At 42.2% G+C, this 18,983-nt stretch overlaps 1 protein-coding gene and 1 long non-coding RNA gene across 9 annotated transcripts in view; one reads left to right on the forward strand and one right to left on the reverse strand.

Annotated features, from left to right (window-relative positions):
• The window catches only part of SNCAIP (synuclein alpha interacting protein), a 309,420-nt gene that overhangs the window by 35,281 nt on the left and 255,156 nt on the right, over positions 1 to 18,983 (reverse strand). For all 7 annotated transcript variants that reach the window (XM_068246969.1, XM_068246983.1, XM_068246960.1 and 4 more), the window contains 3 exons: positions 18,866 to 18,979; positions 12,722 to 12,847; positions 2,785 to 2,954 (listed from right to left, as the gene is read on the reverse strand). In XM_068246969.1, the coding sequence (XP_068103070.1) occupies positions 2,785 to 2,954; positions 12,722 to 12,847; positions 18,866 to 18,979 (410 nt within the window). The remainder of the gene's footprint in view (positions 1 to 2,784; positions 2,955 to 12,721; positions 12,848 to 18,865; positions 18,980 to 18,983) is intronic.
• LOC137525792 (uncharacterized) overlaps positions 1 to 18,983 on the forward strand; it is a 32,910-nt gene that overhangs the window by 1,816 nt on the left and 12,111 nt on the right. The window contains exons 2-4 of one of the 2 annotated variants that reach the window (XR_011023015.1): positions 3,480 to 3,570; positions 13,245 to 13,284; positions 15,838 to 16,062. This is a non-coding gene — a long non-coding RNA (uncharacterized lncRNA). Of the gene's footprint in view, positions 1 to 3,479; positions 3,571 to 13,244; positions 13,285 to 15,837; positions 16,063 to 18,983 lie in introns of those variants that run through there. The other variant, XR_011023016.1, reaches the window with a different exon arrangement.

Here is an 18,983-nt window from a genome sequence, read left to right on the forward strand (position 1 = left end):
GGTCTGGAAATGGGAAGCAGCTGACATGTTGGAGACAAAGAGGAAGTAAGACAACAAGCTTGCTATTGTAGAAAGTAGACTGTGTGCTTGCCAGGACCCATTATAGAAGAACATGATGCATCCAGCATCTACCAAGAGTATAAGTCGTCATTATAACAACAATGGCAATGTAAGCCCAACAAAGTCATAATATCGGTAAAACCTAAACTCAACCCTATGGTAAATAAGTTCAGGCAAGCAAGCGGCTTAGTCAATTGTATTTCTTCATTTCTTCCACCCCCAGACACCTCTCCCCCTGCTCCTCTGAGGCAGCCTCTCTCTGCCAACTCTCCGTTGGTTACCAATTATCCAAAGGATCCAGTTTAAACTCATCATGTTATCCAGTGGCGTAGCTAAGGAGCTGTGTGCCCCAACACAAGTTTTACAATGCTCCCCCCCCCCAAGCACTCTATACATAACAATTGATATGGCACACCAAAACCAAAGGTGCAAGAAGTGGATGGGGAACAGTTTGTTAATGATTACCACTATTCAAAGTATCTATAGAAGTGATTATTACCAGCACAGGAGAAATAGAGAGCTAATATTGTAGTTGAGGGAAGGCCCTTCGGGGCTCCTCTGGTCCAAGGGCCCTGATGCGGCCGCTACCTCTGCAACCCCTATTGCTACGGCCCTAATGCTATCATACAAAGCTCTATGTAAGTTGTCACCTCCATACATTGTTATTAATCTCCAGATACCATCCCACCTGAAACCTTCCTCCCAGGAGACCCTTTTTGTCCTCTAGCTTGGTCACCTCCTTTCACTGCCACATCCAGGACTTCTCATAAGCATCCCCTCCCCTTTTGAACTCTCTCCCACAGTCGTTCCGTCATGCTCCAAGCCTGGACATCTTTAAATGTACTCTCAAAACACCCTTTCTCAGACAAGCCTATAATTTGTAGTAGGTCGCAATGGAGGCTCACTGCCTCATCCACTAACACCTGTGTCGCCTTCCCTATTGTGTCCACCCCACTACCCTTTAGATTGTAAGCTTGCAAGGGCATGGACCTCTTTCCATTGTTTCTTATTTTGCTGTAATGTATCATATGAGTGTGTACCAATGTTAGTGATGTCTCATACCACACATCAACTATGTATACGTTTGTGTACTTATATTACTGGATGTCCTGATTGTATAGTGTTTTGAACTTCTTATGTATCTATGTTTTCCAATATTTGTTTTTTACAGTGCTACCAACAATGTTGGTGCTATATAACTTTGTTTTATTAGCTCTATACTATTTTGTGATGCACCATATTTTGCTTGGTGCCATATAGAAAAAGCAGTCACATCGAACTTTCACTTGACCAATCAGTAGGCAGCTGCGGATAGGTGTGCACACCTTTCTCTTGTCCAGCCATGTGCAACTCAGAAGTAATGAGGAATGTTGAACTGAGGAAACAGTGTAAAGGATTGCATTGGTTTAGCCGAGTTCTCTGTTCCACCACCCATAGTCACCAACGATGTAGAAAACTCCTCAATAACCTCAATGCCTAAAGATCGCTGGTTGGGGGTAATTCTGGACTTTGAGCTCCCATTTAGACCACATATTAACAACCTCATGCTACTTTCATCTCAAAAATATCCCCAGAATTTGTCCCTTCCTTTCACAAGAGGCTACCAAAAATGCTTGTACATGCTCTAATCATATCTTGAGCACCGTAATACCCTACTCTGCAGTCTACCAAAAACGCAGTATTTTTAAACTATGAAACACAGCAGACCTATTGACCCTTTGAACTTACCTGCAGTAAAACCTTAACTAAAGCTGTGCTTAGCTGTTTCTTTAACCTTCCTGGCAGTAAGCCGCGCAGGAGGTTTTCTCAGGCCCTGCTGGGCCGATTCGCGTAATTTTTTTTTTGCTGGACGCAGCTAGCACTTTGCTAGCTGCATCAGCATATCGATCGCCGCCGCCCTGCGCTCGATCGCCGCTATCCGTCGCGCCGTACCCCCCCCTCCAGACCCCGTGCGCTGCCTGGCCAATCAGTGCCAGGCAGCGCTGAGGGGTGGGCCGGGACTCCCAATGACGTCACGACGTCGCTAACATCGGTGACGTCATCCTCTCTAGGAAATCCCATTCTTTGAACGGGATTTCCTGATCGGAGATCGCCGAAGGCGATCGAAGAGGGCGGGGGGATACCGCTGAGCAGCGGCTATCATGTAACGAGCCCTGGACTCGCTACATCATTTAAAAAAAAAATAATAATAACTGCTGCGCTGCCTCCTGGCGCAATTTTTTATACCGCCAGGAGGGTTAATGTATATGTGCTTCACAAAACAGCACTGTAGAGGACCCAAGTTGGGTCAAAGAGCTCAGAGAAGCTCTTTTGCATAGATAACAAGCGAAGTTTCTTTACTCAACCATTACTGGAAACAATATGACTCTCTTTTATATGCTACTAATGTTCTATTTTTTAGCTGTACTACACATACAATATATTATCTCATAAGTTTATTTTCACTTCAGATTCCCTTTAAGTTTGTGTATTATGAAGTAACAAATATTGTTCATACAATTGATAATGTCTGCACTGTACTATATTATCGTCAATCCAAAATATGAGATCTCACTTCAAAATATAAAACCTTTATAGAAATAATGTAGATGGAAAACATTCAGTAAACCATCATGAAGAGCCCAGACCATGAGCACAACTCTGTATCCAAGAGAAGCAATCCTATTTTAGTCTCTAATTGCACAGCAGGCGTAGAAATGTCTTGTATCAGTAAACCTTGCTTACTCTTTTAGTTGTTTGGTGAGCTTGACAACTTGAGAGGCCAGAGACATGCAGGTTTCCACCACCACCAGGTAGCGGGAGCACATACTGTGTCCATGGTGTTCAGCAGTCTGAGATGGCTTCTCTCCAGCATGGTTCTGTATAGTCACATTTGCTCCATATTCCACCAATGTCTGCAAAAACAATGTACAGTCAGATAAAACTGGAGCTTTTCTCTAAATTTACATATTTAAAAAGTTGCTTTTTCTACATGTTGACACAGGTTTTTAAAAACACTTTGTCTGATTTGATTCAATTCGATTCATTGATTTCATTCAATCCAAAATGTCCGATGGGATTCGATTCGATGCAGTTTGCCATTGCAAAACAAAGGCAAATTGAATCGAATTAAATCCCGATCAGCCATGTCGAATTGAATCGAATCGAATCAATGAATCGAATCGGACAAAAAATTGTATAGTGTAGATGGGGCTTTAAGTAGATAAAACCAAACCATTTTTGGTGAGAGTTAGTATTCCGGTGGGCACTTTTAATCATTTTTTGCAAATGGAATATTGTTAATGCACCCTGGGGAACACTTTGAATTTACTCCAGTCTCTACAGTGGTTATACAGACAGCAATAAAAACACTTTTTAGAAATGTGAGAAAGTATAGCTTTTATCAGGTTTTTAATTTTGTTTGTATTACCATTTTAAAGATGCTCTCATTTCCTGTTCTGTGACTGTGAACCATGAAGAAAGGGGCAGCAGAGTCGAAGGCAGATGCTAGTGAGGAACTGGAGAAAGAGGGTAAAGTAAAATTGTGGGGTTTCTGGCCATCTGATGGCCTTTTTTTGTCATACATGAGGTTGAAATGCATGGTTGTCAGACAGTTCAGCCACCCATCTTTTGGCCACTGGGCACTCTTTGCAATTCAATTCATCAGAATAGCAGCACTGGAAACCTCATGTATATCAGCATTGGACATGTAGCATGATTACCCAGCAGCAAAAAAAACCCCATCATGTCTGAGCACAGCTGTAGTAGCGTGGCTGTGACTCAATGCGGCGACCGCCTCTACACTGTCTGAGCCAAGTGCTGGCAAGTGCCCGGCCGACGCATGAGTACAGCTTCTATGTGAAAGAAGCCTGAGCCTTTAGAGCAGGGGTGTCAAACTCAATCACATAAGGAGCCAAAATCTTCAATATAGTCTAATTCTCGGGCCAAATTGTTTATTAAGAGTTAACATTTATTGAATAATCTCAAACTGAGTGATGTAACGATACTGACTGTGAGTAGCCTGCTCCTCCTCTTCCGCAGTAGAGCGGTGTGATATTTACCTCCTCCAGTGCTCCTTCAAGTCTCTTCTGATCTTCCTGACAACCACAAGCTCTATGCTGCATACCCCTGGTTCCTGGGGCATGTCATGTGATCTAGAGGAGGAAGTATGGGAGCACAGAGCATGTGACTGCCAGAAAGAACAGAAAAGATGCTGTATTGCTGGAGCAGGCAAACATTACACTGCTCCACTGCTATGTGGGGAGATATAGGGGGTGTGGGTGTGTGTGTATAATTTACCAGTTACTGGGGGGAGGGGCTTGTGGGTCCTGTGGGTTATTGCTGCACCCCAGTTTAAAGTGACAATGTTTCACCAAGAAACACAGACGCCCGTCTCCTCCCCTGGATGGAAAGGCAGTGTGCTGTCTTTCTTTTGCTGCTTACAATGATGCTTTCGAGGGCCACATAAAATGGCAAGGAGGGCCACATTCAGCCCGTGGGCCGTGTGTTTGACACCTATGCTTTAAAGGGTATCTGACAGCAATGTGGCAGGGCTGCTGTTTTTTCTCCTCTACTTGTAGAATTTTACTTACTGGCTTTAAATATTATTAGGGAAATGTCAATGTGTAATGTTAAATAAAGACATGATTTTTATTTCAATCTGTTGTTAGCACCAAATGTAATAAAAAAAAAAAAAAAAGCAAGAAACATCACATCCAGTTTAGCAGTACTGTACATCATTCATTTTATAGGAACTAGCCATCAGTCTCTGGTTTATCTCTCTGATACAGCTAGTCCAGGCCGCATGCCTAAATTCCAAACTCAAGTAAAAAAAAAAAAAAAAAGCTTTGCAAGCATTTTACTCAGACAATGGACGCTTTGTGTCTTTTCTTACCTGTTCGCTTTCAGCGGTTGCTAAATAAGCATTATGATGCAACACCTCTCTGCGTTTGACTGACCGCGTGGGTTGGCTAAAAGCGGCAAAACAGTCACACCTCATCAGTGATGTGACACGTAGCATACGTGTCACATCACTGGATGGCCAGCCGCAGCCCTGAAACTCTACATTAGCTCAAAAAAATAATTAAAAAAACTAATGAACAATTATTCTGTCAAAAAAACGCATTTGCTATCTAAGCTGTTTTCTGTATGAAAAGCATCAGTTTATGGTATCTGGCTAGAGACGTAAAGCTTTCTGAAGTGTTTGGCCCCTTTACTTTATATTAATGTATATTTTAAAGGACAGAAAGTGTTTCAGACCTTGCCAGAACTTGACTCATTCAATTCAGACAACCTTTTGGCATTGGCTCTTCTGGTACACTCTCAAAGAATACAGTACTTGATATGTTTTCAATTACCGACCAGAAGAAGAAGAAATAGCGGAGGTGATCTTCTTAACCATTCTCAGACAAATTAGACACCTACTAAATATTTTTTTTTTTTGGGACGCAAGGCCCATTTTCTCTTACTTTCTGTCTGCTGTCATGTTTTAGGCTAAGTTCACACCTTCGCACCTTCAGGCTTCCCAGGTCTTATTTCCTATAGCAACTAACTATTAAAAGGTAAACATATAAGCTGTGAGCTTTCAGGACTCTGTGGTATCAGTGTCAGCCTGGTGAGATGTGAACCTGATGATGGAAACACTGCCTACAAATCTTACTGTTTATGTTTCATCTGTTAATACTTACCTATTATGCAGAACTACAGTCAGAGTTTCCCCTCAGGGTAAACAGATTAGCCACACTATTCTAAAGGTAAATACCCACCAGCAGATCATGGCCAGATGGATTGGGGATCTCGGCCGATGAACAATTGTTCCCCATCCATCTGGCTGAATCAGTAAGCTTGGTTTGCAGCGGTGGAAACAAACGATTGTGTAAACATGATCATGGCCCAACCTCAAACCTCCGAAATGTCGGTCGTTCAAAGACGAACAATCGCCATGGGTGACATGCATCATTAAATATAGTTGAACTAGTTTTTATTACACAATGTTGCGTGACATGGTGAAAAAAAATTGGTTGTGGAAAATCACTCACGAAAATTGTTTCGTGGGCATGGGCCTTAAGTTCTAAGAACAAACTTTTGAGTTAAATAAAAAGTAGCTGAAAGCATTAATAGTTTTAGCACCATATTCTTCTAGAAGCCTACTTTTTTACATTTCCAGTCCATGTTCCCTTTCACAATAATGTGCGTTGTTCCTGCACAATTCTACATGATTTTGATACCACAAAGTAGCGTAGAGTTGGGATGTTAATCCCTTTCTAGGAGAAAAATCTAAGAATTGAAATCGGACTCTATAGAAGATGAACCTGAAAATAAACCCTCTTTTAAAATGGTAAGTCCAAATGCCTTAATTTGGAGATATCTAAAAATGTCAGAGCTAGGCAAACCCAATCTGTCATACATCTGGGCCCAGGTCATTACTTCATCATTTATTAAGACGTTGTTAACAACCAGAATGACCCTGGACTTCCATCACTGACTGGAACAACCACATTAGTGGATTATGTTCAACAAAAAGTCTGCATGAAACCCAAAGAAAATGCTAATTACAAAACGTTAAAGTTTTACCCTTTTTTGATAGTTACTATCAACAGTTACTACTAATAGTTGGTTTAAAATAAAACACAGCCTATATGACAGAGCAAAATGATTCCCTTGAGCCTAATACAACATGATGTCATGTCTGCCCACAGATTTGTGTGAGGCGAAAGGTGAACCAGAACATAAATCTTGAATATGTAATAGGTTAAAAGGAAAAAAAAGTTTTTGCAATGTACTAAACAGCAAAATTAGGCAGATGACAAGGAGAGATGATAATCTAATTACTTAGCCAGCTTTGGATACCCCAAATTGTGGTAATCAGAATAATGTGCGTTAGCTTGCGCATGATGAGTAGAGCATAATGCGTTGCATGCACTGTATTGCATTATGCTCTACTCATAGAACTATAGCCCTAATACACTTCGTATTTGTAGGTGCTTTTGGAATCCTCTTTTGTTATTTATTCTTTCCAATCCTATGTCACACTATGCCTGACATTGATATTTTCCACCAAAGGACCAATATTGAAAAAATAGATGCCACTAGATGGCGTTGTTGCCAGATGGTGCTGTTGCCAGAGTAAGCCCAACACTCTGATCACCGCTGGTCCCATCCCCGCCACATAATATTAATATTACCTGGGCTCATTTGGACCAATCTCTAGGGGTGCTCTAGGGGTCCAGCATGGTATCACGTTATGTGGATAAAAGTCCTGCATAATTAAATTATGCAAGGAGTAGAGCTACAGTGCACAAGCATAAATGGATCTGCTGGGGTGACACTGATGCTGGGTCACCTCGTACAGACCCGTCAGCTCACCATGGCCACTGCAAATCCTGATCACTCATGCCCCCCAACACACTGGAAAAAGTGCGGGAGGGGATGTGAGTGATGGGTAAAAAAAGATTGGAAAGGGTTAATAAATATCACTGTGCTTCATGCTTTGCCCCCTGGAGTATAACGGAATATTTTTTAAATGACCTCAATATATCCATCAGTTACGCTGTGTGGAACCATCTATTATTGATGTAACCAGAAAGAACACATATATTATCCCCACCCATTGAACTTGTCTGCCAGAAATGGCTGCTTGACTCTTGGCTTACATTGGAGGGATGAACAATAGACTTCCTAAATCTTACTGGGATTTCTTCATGAATGATAAAAGGAGCAGGTAGGGGGTTCAAATCAAAAACATCTGTCAATATCTTCCATATAGAATTTTGTATGCATAATAAATAATTTTAAATTTAACTAGAGACTGATTAAGGGGAACATATATTTTAAGCCCATCAATGTCTCCAAAAATGTAACTATAGTCACAGTAGATCATGTGACTTCTATGGGGCCCGACAGCACAGATGGGTCTTCACTGCTTGATTACTGTACATGATTTAAGCTTGCAGTATTGTTTGTTACTGATTTACGTGAAGGAGGTTTCATGATACCTTTTAGATGTGAGTTAGATCTCTAGGGAGCTGCTGTATGGATTTTGCAATGTTGACGGAGGTCCCAATCATTTATTGTTAAGCCCTGGCTTTAGGTATAGCACCATCCCCGAGCCTAACATGTGTCCAAACGTTGGGAACTGGTGTGCATATGTTAATTATGAAACCTGAGGTTTTGGCATTTACATTACATTTGGGACCCGTAGCAATTATATGGACAGTAAAACAGGTGAGTTCTTTTTAAGGCGGATGCTTTTTGGTTCCAGCTGTATCTTTCTAAAGCCAACTCATTTGGCTTTTTTCCCCACTCAGGTCACTTTAAATTTTTCAAATTCGCCTGAAAAATCCAATGGAAAGTAAATCAGTTCACAGAATAGAAAATGTTATAGTTTGAAAAGAAATATAGCAACCATACTATCAAATGGATTTTATTTTTTTTTCCAAGTACTTTTAACTATTAATTTAGGCTCTGTATATTAATTTGGCATCTTCACATTAATGACTTTTTGTAGTTAAGCTTTCTGACATTATATATTACTAGTAGACCCAGCCCATTTAAAAACCGGCTCTAGGTCTACGGGCGCCGCCGCCAGTGCGCATGCGCGCGCACGCAACCGACGCCCAGCGTGCCCGACGCCCGCGCGCCCGCCCACCTCGCTCGCCCTCACCCGCCCACCTCGCTCGCCCTCACCCGCCCACCTCGCTCGCCTGTCCAGCTCCCTGGTCCCAGCTGTCCATTACTGCGCACATGCGCAGTAACAAAAATCCTGGGACACAGGGACAAAACTGCTGGACGCAGCGACAGTTAGCTTTTATTAGGTAGGACTAGTAGACCCAAGCCCGTTTAACCACTTTGTCCTCCTTGACGTATAAAAACGTCAAGGAGGACAGGCGCGCTCCCGCGGCCGATCGCGCGCGTGCATGCGCACTCCCGGCCGTGGATTCGGTAGCCACGGAATCAATGTATTGGGCTATGGAGCCCGATCACTGATTCCTCTCCCCCGCTGAAAAAGCGACAGCTTCTCTCGGAAGCTTCGCTCTTTCTGAAGCTGTGTCCCTCTAAGCGTACATTGTACGCTTAGAGTGACGTCATGTAAACAAACTCGAGATTGCCATCTTGTGGCCAAAAAGTAAAACTACAAGTAAATTTAAAAAAACATTACAATACACAAATATATTTTCCCAAATAAAACACTTTTATATCCCACCCTCCCAAAAATGCCCACATAAAATGTTTAATAAAAAAAACAAAAAACATTACTATAAAAAACAAACAAACACATAAATATTTGCCTAAGGGTCTAAACTTTTTAAATATCTATGTAAAGATGAAATATTTCTCTCTATTTTTTTTTTATAAGCTTGTAAATAGTGATGTATGCAAAACGGAAAAAATGCTCTTTTATTTCCAAATAAAATATTGTCGCGATACATTGTGATAGGGACATAATTTAAATGGTGAAATAACCGTGACAAATGGGCAATTACAATACATGGGTTTTAATTATGGAGGCATGTATTATTTTAAAACTATAATGGCCGAAAACTGACAAATAATGAATTTTTTCATTTCTTTTCTTATTCTTCCTGTTAAAATGCATTTACAGTAAAGTGGCTCTTAGCAAAATGTACCCCCCAAAGAAAGCCTAATTGGTGGCGGAAAAAACAAGATATAGATCAGTTCATTGTGATAAGTAGTGATAAAGTTATAGGCTAATGAATGGGAGGTAAACATTGCTCGGATGCATAAGCTGAAAACGACTGAGATGTTAAGTGGTTAAAGACGGGCTCTAGGTCTTTTTTTTAACGCCGCCACCAGTCACTCAGGATGCGCACGTACCCGCCGCCGCGCACGCAACTGCCCGCCCACCAAGCTCCCTCCCTGGTCCCTCCAGCTTTACGTTACTGCGCACATACGCAGTAACCACAAATTACCAGGGACACAGGGACGCTGCAAACCGCTGGATGCAGCAACACCTAGCTTTTATTAGGTAGGATGCAATGTATTTCTGCTGGATAGTAATGTTGATGGAATTCTGAGAATTTTTTTTTCTCTTTTAATAAAATTGGAAATAATACAATTGGAAATAAGCACTGAGGCGCGTCAATCAAGAGTTCTGCTATATCTGTCTATTCTAAACACTGTTTCTATTAATATGTAATATATTATGTGAACTCACTAAAACTGGGCTTTTTTGACACGTCAAACCTTGTTGCTAATTATCATTCTTAATATTTGAAGTAATAATATAATAATAATCCTCACATTTGTATACCGCTTTACTCCTGTCAGACCCAACAGCTTGAGAGCTGCAGCCACTAGGGGCATGCTCAGTAGGAGACCCTGCAATATTGGAAAGTCTTACCCAGGGACTCCTTACTGAATAGATGTACAATACTTCCTCTATAGACAAAGGACCTCTTCTGCTCACTAGGGCGGAGATTATTAAATGGTTTGTGCCCTTGTTTGGTCCATATAAAACCACAAGGAGGGTTGCTGAAAGATTAGTGTCTGCAGTCTGGAGTTCCACATAAAGTTAGCAAGTAAAAAGTACCAAAGGTATTGTGACCTTTAATTTCAATGGAAATAAAGCTTTCATGATACCTTATTTCAATATCGTTCCCTTCCTATAAGGTGGAAAAGAATAGGCAATGACTAGCAGAACAGCTGTTTGAGGATAACGTCACACTTTAAATTCTGCTTCTAAATCCAAAATGCATTTAAATAGTTTTAGTTGCAGATGTTTACATTATAAAAGGAAGCAGCAACTTCATGTCAAAATCACTAAAAACTACAGCACAGAACATGCCAGATACTCTGTCCTTTCAGAAGGTATTGTAATTAATGCACATTCAAGGCATTTTTGCACCTTGAATGGGTGTTTACCAAACATACCATTGCACATGGGAGTGACAATTGCCTCCAGTTGTTATTATATAAATTCTGCAACTTTAATGTATTGTTCAGCTTAGAATGTTTGCTATGTTTTGCTTAGCTGTACCTGCCTGGACTGCCAGGAAAACCCCAAAGCAAAACCTGCACCCACATATTTACCTAAATGCCCTATTGCTGCTTCTGTTTTCATTATCTACAACTTAAACATACTAAAAATGCTTTAATCAAGGACAACGGAGTTCCCACGGGATATACCTGCCTTTGAAGATATTTGCTAAAATAATCCACATTGTCCAAGTTTGATTTCCATATTACTGTATATAGTCCAGTTCTCCCAGCCTTACTCATACATGTATTCATTGTATTTATAGCTGGGAGGTGGAAATGGTACACATAAAACCTGCAATGACTGTTCACTGCTGGAAAAGAGTAGCCAATTGTTCAGATGCACATGACACTACGTTCCGTGTCTGATGGTCCTGTCCACAGTGGTTCTGGATCAAAATATCTATCCTCCTACAATCGTTATTTTCATGTAATTATACCTTAACATCCCTGGCTGTCCCTATTCCATGTTTTATGCTCTTCGCAGTAAAGATGGCAATTGCTGAAAATTGGGAAAGTTCCCTCCAACATCATAGAGGACTCATAACTTTGAAGGTAATAAAGAGGTGGCAGAAAAGTGTTTTCCTAAAGAGATGTTGGTAAGGTTGTACAAAGATTGTACCAGGGCTGTGGAGTCGGTACAAAATCACCCGACTCCAACTCCTTAGTATATGAAACCACCGACTCGGACTCCAACTCTGACTCCAGGTACCCAAAATGGCTCAGACTCCGACACCTCAGTTTATAAAACCACTGACTGACTCCAGGTACCCAAAATTGCCCCAACTCCAACTCTGACTCCACAGCCCTGGATTGTACAGTCAGATTGCATAGTGTATGGGCATCTTTAGACAGCAGGATAACAAGTGAGGTGCAAAACCACTGATTTTCATTATTATCCAGCAGAAGTCCCTATACACTCTTTCTATAAAAATGGGAACACCTTGTTCAAAAATACATTTGCATATGTAGTTTCAAATTGAAAGCCTCATATTAAAGGAAACCTAAAGTCAGGTACCCCTCAAAAAATAAATGTATGTTAAAATTAATAAAATACAATAATGAACAATGCGCCCAGTGCAAAAAATGTTAATACTACAATAGCGACTGGAGCACTAATCCTAAACCATATAATGAAGTCAGTTGCCCTTCAAAAAAAATAAATATTAAAATGACCATCTCTAATTATCTTTCAAAATAGCTGTTCTCCCTGGCCCCTGGTCACTCATTTTCTTTTTAGAAAGTAGATCCTCCATTTCCAATATGGTGCAGACCCTGGATCGGCTCACCATGGCCATCCTCCAAGCGTGGGTCCTCCTAGTTCTTGCAGCTACTGCATGTCCCAGCTTACCCTCTGTGCTGGGACAAGCATGAAGGATGTAAGCGAGCATGGAAAGGGCTGGGAAAGGGCAGCTAGAGGGACGATGTGGGAGGGAAGTAGGAGTGGCATGAGAAGGAAGTCTTTTCCTGTTTATAATTATTTCAACACAATTTTTGAATATTTTTTTGAAGGATGGCAGGGACCGGGGTGGCAGAAAATGTGAATGGCCCAGCAATTGAAGTATGTCAGTCATTAACATACATACCAATGCTGTTAGTGTATATTCTAAAAAATGTCTTAATTTATTCTTTTAATTATAGATTAGACAGAATAAATGCACAATTTTGCAGTAAAAGAATGGTTTACCTGAATGCAACCGAGATATCCTTGCTGAGATGCAATGTTCACCGCACTGTTCCCACACTTGTCCGTCTCGTCCAGAGAAATCCCTTGTTCTTGCATAAACTGAAGCAGCCACAGTAGTATTTTTTCCTGTGTGAGGAAATTTGGAAGATATCATTCAGCAGAAAGAACACACTTCTAATGTGATGCTGTAAAAAAGAGGACACTGAAAGCCAGCTATAATGGCAGAGGGAATAAGGCGATGTTTTATGAGGCCACTTAACAACTGTTATGCATTAAATATCTAGCATTTCATTTCCCCTCTGGTATATGCATCAAGCTGTAGAACGTTCAGAATGGCTTCTACAGACTTCTATACTGTTCGCTGCTGAAGACTTGGAACAAGAAAGGCTTTTGTCGAGTTATACCTTTTGTTTGAGTTTTGTTACAGTTTTATTCATGTGCTTGATTTGTTTACACTGAAAAGTTGTTCCCTTATGTTAATGATGATGTTAATCTACATTCATATTAATTTGCTTTTCACTAGATGTTGAATAACCACATCCTTTGTGGAAGCCATATTTCAGGTAAGCATGCTGAAAGGAGAAAGCTAGTTTTATACATGGTTTAACCTTCCTATGCTATAATTTTCCAACAAATGCTCCTACATGTTTACATCCAACCTCTGCATGGTCAAAACATTCAGCATTCCTACTGAATGTCAAATGGTCGCTTTCCCCTGAATGACACATCCATTTCTGAATAAGATGTGGCACTCATGCTTCTGCACCTGTACCATGCACGGCTACAGGGATTTGGATACATGCTGCTGCAAACTGCAGCATGCCGTCCAAATTGCATCAGCATGCAAGTCAGATGGTAAACTTATTGTCTGGATAGGCAGCATTTTCCCGTCTGGCTCACATGCGGGAAATGCTGCATATTCGGACATAGTGGAAATGGGCCCTAACTCCTGTGATTGGAATTAAAGCATTGGTTACACTATTATCAAATGCATATGCAACAGTGATGTGCTGGGATATTATATCCTGTTTGCATGCATCTGAGGAGAAATTGACCTGTGGCTGGAAAGTGTAATGGTTAAGGGCTCCAACACAGGAGACCTAAGTTCAAACCTCAGCTCTTCCTGATCAGTAAGCCAGCACCTATTCAGCAAGGTACACTTGGGTTAGACTCCCTAACACTGCCATGCCTACTGAGTGTGCTCTAGTGTCTACAGCTCTGGTGCTTTGAGTCTGCCTGGAGAAAAGTGCAATATAAATGTTGTTTGTCTTATCTACATAATAGCCTTGTGTATACTGTACGCATTGCACCAGGGCGGACTATATGGTGGACCTTCTTCTTGGAGTATCTCCAGGCATTGTTGCCATTACAGCAAAAATGGTCATTTTTATGAATATATTTTTTTAAAAAGACAGTGAATGGATCCTATTTTATAAACTTGTAAGTCTGCAATGGATCCGTTACCTTAAGTGGCACACCCTCTTGCTCTTGTTCTTGAAAATGTTACCAGAGAGTGGATGCTTTTCCCATATAGCCTATGGTGAAAATGCATCTGCCCCAGCCTCCATCTAGACTACAAGCAGACCATCGGAGCAGAAACTACACTGTCCGCTCCTGCTGGCTGTAGGAGTCCGAATCAAGTGGGAACCCAGCCTACAGTTAAGCACTGAAGGGTAAGTCTACAGTAAACAGATAATTTGGGTTTTTGAATTCTTAATAGATGATAGTAAGCTGAATAATTACAGATTCTTGTACCTCGTGCGAAGTTGCGAACTTCAAGAAGTAGAAGTCTACTTTTGGGTTCCTTGGTCTGTCTACCCATGGTAAAAAAATTAAAGAGTTCTGTTGTATTTTTCCTTTCTACTATTAAGAGTCAAGCTGCAAAAATGTGGCCACCTGGTTTAGCTTGAGGTATACAACTGAAAGCCAGAATGTAGAATGGGGAGCTATAATTACTATTAGTGAGTATTTATTAATAATGTAAACTGTCAAGGACAGTAACATGTTTCATGGCTTCCCACAGCTTTTGGATGTATATTTATTAAAGATATATTGGATGCAGCTTTCTGTAGTTGTTATGGTGTTAATGAGCAGGAAGAGGTAGGTTTTAATGGCAGGAGGAAAACATCCAAAATAATATGCTGCTTCTTTTATCATTTTAACCAGGGCTGTGGAGTCGGAGTTGGAGTCAAAGTCGGAGCAATTGTGGGTACCCGGAGTCGGAGATTTCATAAACTGAGGAGTCGGAGACGGGAGTTGGAGTCGGATAATTTTTGTACAAAATCCACAGCCCTGGTAAGTATTAGACTATGGAGTCGGAGTTGAGGAGTCGGAGCCATTTTGGGTACACGGAGTTGGAGTGGGTGATTTCATAAACTGAGAAGTCGGAGTTGGCAGATTTTTGTACCGAGTCCACAGCCCTGATTTTAACACACCATAATTAAGACTAGTAGTGACTTTTACATTTGGTTGCACTTCTGCTTTTACAGGGAACGCAATGCAAATGTAGCCTTAAAAGGAACCTGAGATGAGGATTAGCAATAAAATATACATACCTGAGGCTTCCTCCAGCCCCTTCTGGTCTGACTGCTACCACGGCATCATCTTCTCCCTCTCCGTTCACCCACAATTGGCCCTGGAAAGTGCTCTGGTCCAGGGCCAACCGGCCGCACAGGCTCCCACTGCATTCATGTCGCCTGGAGCATTCCCTCCAGCAAGGGGGGCGAGACAGGAAAGCGCGTCTGGGCGACTGGCGGATTTTACAGGGCCAGTTGAGGGTAAACGGAGCGGGAGAAGAGGATGAGCAATCAGGATGGAGAGGGGCTGGAGGAAGCCCCAGGTACTGTATGTATATTTTATTGCTAATCCCCCATCTCAGGTACACTTTAAGGCTGGCTTTTACTTGTAATGTATGTTATGTTGAAGTTAAATGTTATTCCTTATGTAGGACATTTAATCTAGGCATTTACTCTGATGTCCCAGAGAGCAAAGCATCTGCATATATTAAAACACATTTACAAGATATGAATTATGCTTTAAAATGCCCAACAATGACATTAAATCTTGTGTGAAACCTGCTGTGCTAAATGACTAATAAATCCCTTATCCCTCTCCAGGCAGCAGAGGTGAGATGTGCTGGACTGAGATCCTGCGTCACACCCTCCGGCACCCCCACTATCACTACCAAGGGAGCAGGACTTGCATCCTGCATTTGGCTACAAGGCCAGTATAATAAATGATGCAATGAACTGCCCAGGAATAAAGGATTGACCCAAAGTCATAGGTGGAATAAACCTTTAACGATACGTAATTCATCTAAGATACAGTCGCTAAGAAAAAGTCACCAGTGCTCAGTCTTATTACCTGCTGTTTCCATCCACAGACTTTTTATGAGCTGAACTACAGTGCAGTGAAGGCAGACTTGGTCACGTAGTGAGTATTGGCTCAGCTGATGTCTGCACCACTGTGCTTTCTGCTTCAGTTCTTTGAAAGGCTTTTATTTCATTGACACTTCAAGACTGCTTTAAAACTTAACATGTGCAAAGACATCGAAACAATAGCCAATATCTAATGCATTCCCAGAGTTCCTGGCACAGCTAGATGTGATGATAAACTGGCTGGCCAGGATGGATTTCCTCAGCTACTTTCAACTGCTTTCCCCTGCCTCCCTACCCTTCACTATGGCAGTGAATATGAACATTCAGCCAAGCTGTCAATACTAGTACTCCATACAGCTCTATGAACGTTTCTGGTGCTATATTAATAATCATACTACATGTACTTGGCTCAGTCACTGACAGTTTCTCACCAAAGTGCCCCAAATATGGTAAGGTATAAGGTGACCAGTAGCGTAGCAATAGGGGGTGCAGAGGTTGCGACCGCATCTGGGCCCTTGAGCCAGAGGGGCCCCGTTGGGCCTTCCCTCAATGCAATATTAGCTTCTATTGGTCCTGTGCTCATAATAATCACTTCTATAGACACTTTGAATAGTGGTAATTATTAAAAAACTGCTCCCCATCCCCTTCTTGCATCTCTGACATTGTAGTTGCCATTTGGTGCGTCATATCAATTGTTATGTGTAGAGTACATGGGGGCCCCAATGTAAACTTGCATCCCGGCCCATAGCTCTTTAGCTACACCACTAAAGGTGACCACACAATATAGTAAAAAGATTCAATTTTCAAAATTTTTGACAAAAATGATTGATTGCACAGCGTATCCAAAAACTCAGAATTTACTATTTTTCTTTTTTGGGATTTTTCAATCCCTCTTTTTTATTATTGTGGGAAAATAAGACACAATAGTGTGACTGGTCAGATCTTTCAAAAATTTCAATCAACTGGAAAAAAAAGTTCATAAAAAAATGCATTTCTAAAATGATATATATGCTGTAACGATTGTGGAATTCTCTCCGTGGTCAGCGCCCAGGACGCGCGCTGACACTGCGGAAATCCTCCACAAGCGTATAATTTGAGAGAACCCAGCAAAAGGTGCAATGCACCTGTAGAGGAAATTCCTGTCGGCAGATGGAGCTGTGGAGTGCAGAGGAACAGATCATCTGCCCTGCCACAGACGCCAGACAGGAATTGTACGAAGGGAAGAACACAGGGCAAGGTAGCCCTTAAAGAGAGAGTGAAGTGACAGAGGGTATGTGTGTCCACCAATCTAGTCGCCACCCAGCGATGACAAACACACAACCATAAAGAGCAGGCGAGAAGGCAATCGCAGGAGATAGCGATTGCTAACAGTGACACAAGACAGAATAAGCACAGAGGAGGAATGTATGTGTGTGCACCAATCTAGTCGCCAACCTGCGACGGTGGACACCCAACAGAGTAAACCGAGTGAGAACGCAATCGCCTGAGAAGCGATTGCGAATGAGAATGAGCAAAGGGACAGATTGTATGTGTGTGCACCAATTTAGCCGCCAACCCGCGACGGTGGACACCCAACAGAGGAAACCGAGTGAGAACGCAATCGCCTGAGAAACGATTGCGAATGAGAATGAGCAAAGGGACAGATTGTATGTGTGTGCACCAATCTAGTCGCCAACCCGCGACGGTGCATACACAACAGCAGATATGAAGTAGGAACGCAATCGCGAGAGAGGCGATTGCCAGAGGTGACACAAGGCTACAGCAAGGCAGAGCACGAGAGTAGCAAAGGCACAGCAAATCATACAATGAGAAGATAAGGAAAATAACAAACGCTAACTAAACACGAACACCGCACTCATTCGCAACAGCCGCCGACAGGCTGGGAACGCGTGATAAGCACAACAGAGACAAGCACGCCTAACTAACCAACACAAGACAGACACGCTTGCTACACGGTTGCCTTACCGCAGGCACCAGCAGGCGTAGACAGACAGACATACAAACGAACAACAGGAATGAGTCACACAGGAACCACTGCTCTTACTGTCAGAGCCAGTGCGAACCAAGTACGAGAAAGATCCACTGCTCTTCCGTCAGAGCAGTGTGATCCAAGCACACAACAGACAGAAGGAGTAACCAGAAGCGACCGTAGCTAAGGTTAGCTCCAAGATACAGACCACAAGAATCCACCGCCTCTAACGCTAGGGCGAGTGCGATCCAGACAGACAGAACGATCTCCTGTCGACCGCCGCTGGCGACAGCACAATCGCAAGACAGAAGGAGTTACCGGGTAGCAACCGCTGCTCCGGCCTACACTCCCAGACAGAACAAGGCAAACAGATAATACAGTCCTGATTGCTCCTAACAAGGATGCCTAGCGCAGTCCTAAGAATTACTCTAAGCTAATCTTAAACAATCCAACAGAGAAGGCTGACACTCCAGGAGTGTGTTAACAAACCGTTATGACCAGCGAAGCCTTCTGGTCAGCAGGAGCCTTATATAGTGCCAGCCCACAAAGGAGACAGCTGGGCAATTTGCATGTATGCAAATCCCTCAGCAAAGCAACTCTGCAGGTTGCAATATGAAGCCAGGTCTCTTCTCCAGAGACCTGCATCTCTCAGACATAAGGAATGGTCAAACAGCTGGCTGCCTGCGCAGCCAGCTGAGTGGATCATCACATATGCTATGGAAAAACCTCATCCAATGGCGTGCCACTCTTCCAGCGGCACTTACCACTCAGATACAACAAAACAGATTGGCTACATACCTGACCATAGTTAGCTGCATAATGGATAAGGCTTGGGTGATCCTTTGAGCAACTTAGCTCTGCAATGGCTTCTGTCTCGCTAACCATCCATCGCACACACTCCAGCTGGCCTGTCTGG

Source organism: Hyperolius riggenbachi, chromosome 1, assembly GCF_040937935.1.
Source record: "Hyperolius riggenbachi isolate aHypRig1 chromosome 1, aHypRig1.pri, whole genome shotgun sequence".
In the NCBI taxonomy this organism is placed as follows: domain Eukaryota; kingdom Metazoa; phylum Chordata; class Amphibia; order Anura; family Hyperoliidae; genus Hyperolius; species Hyperolius riggenbachi.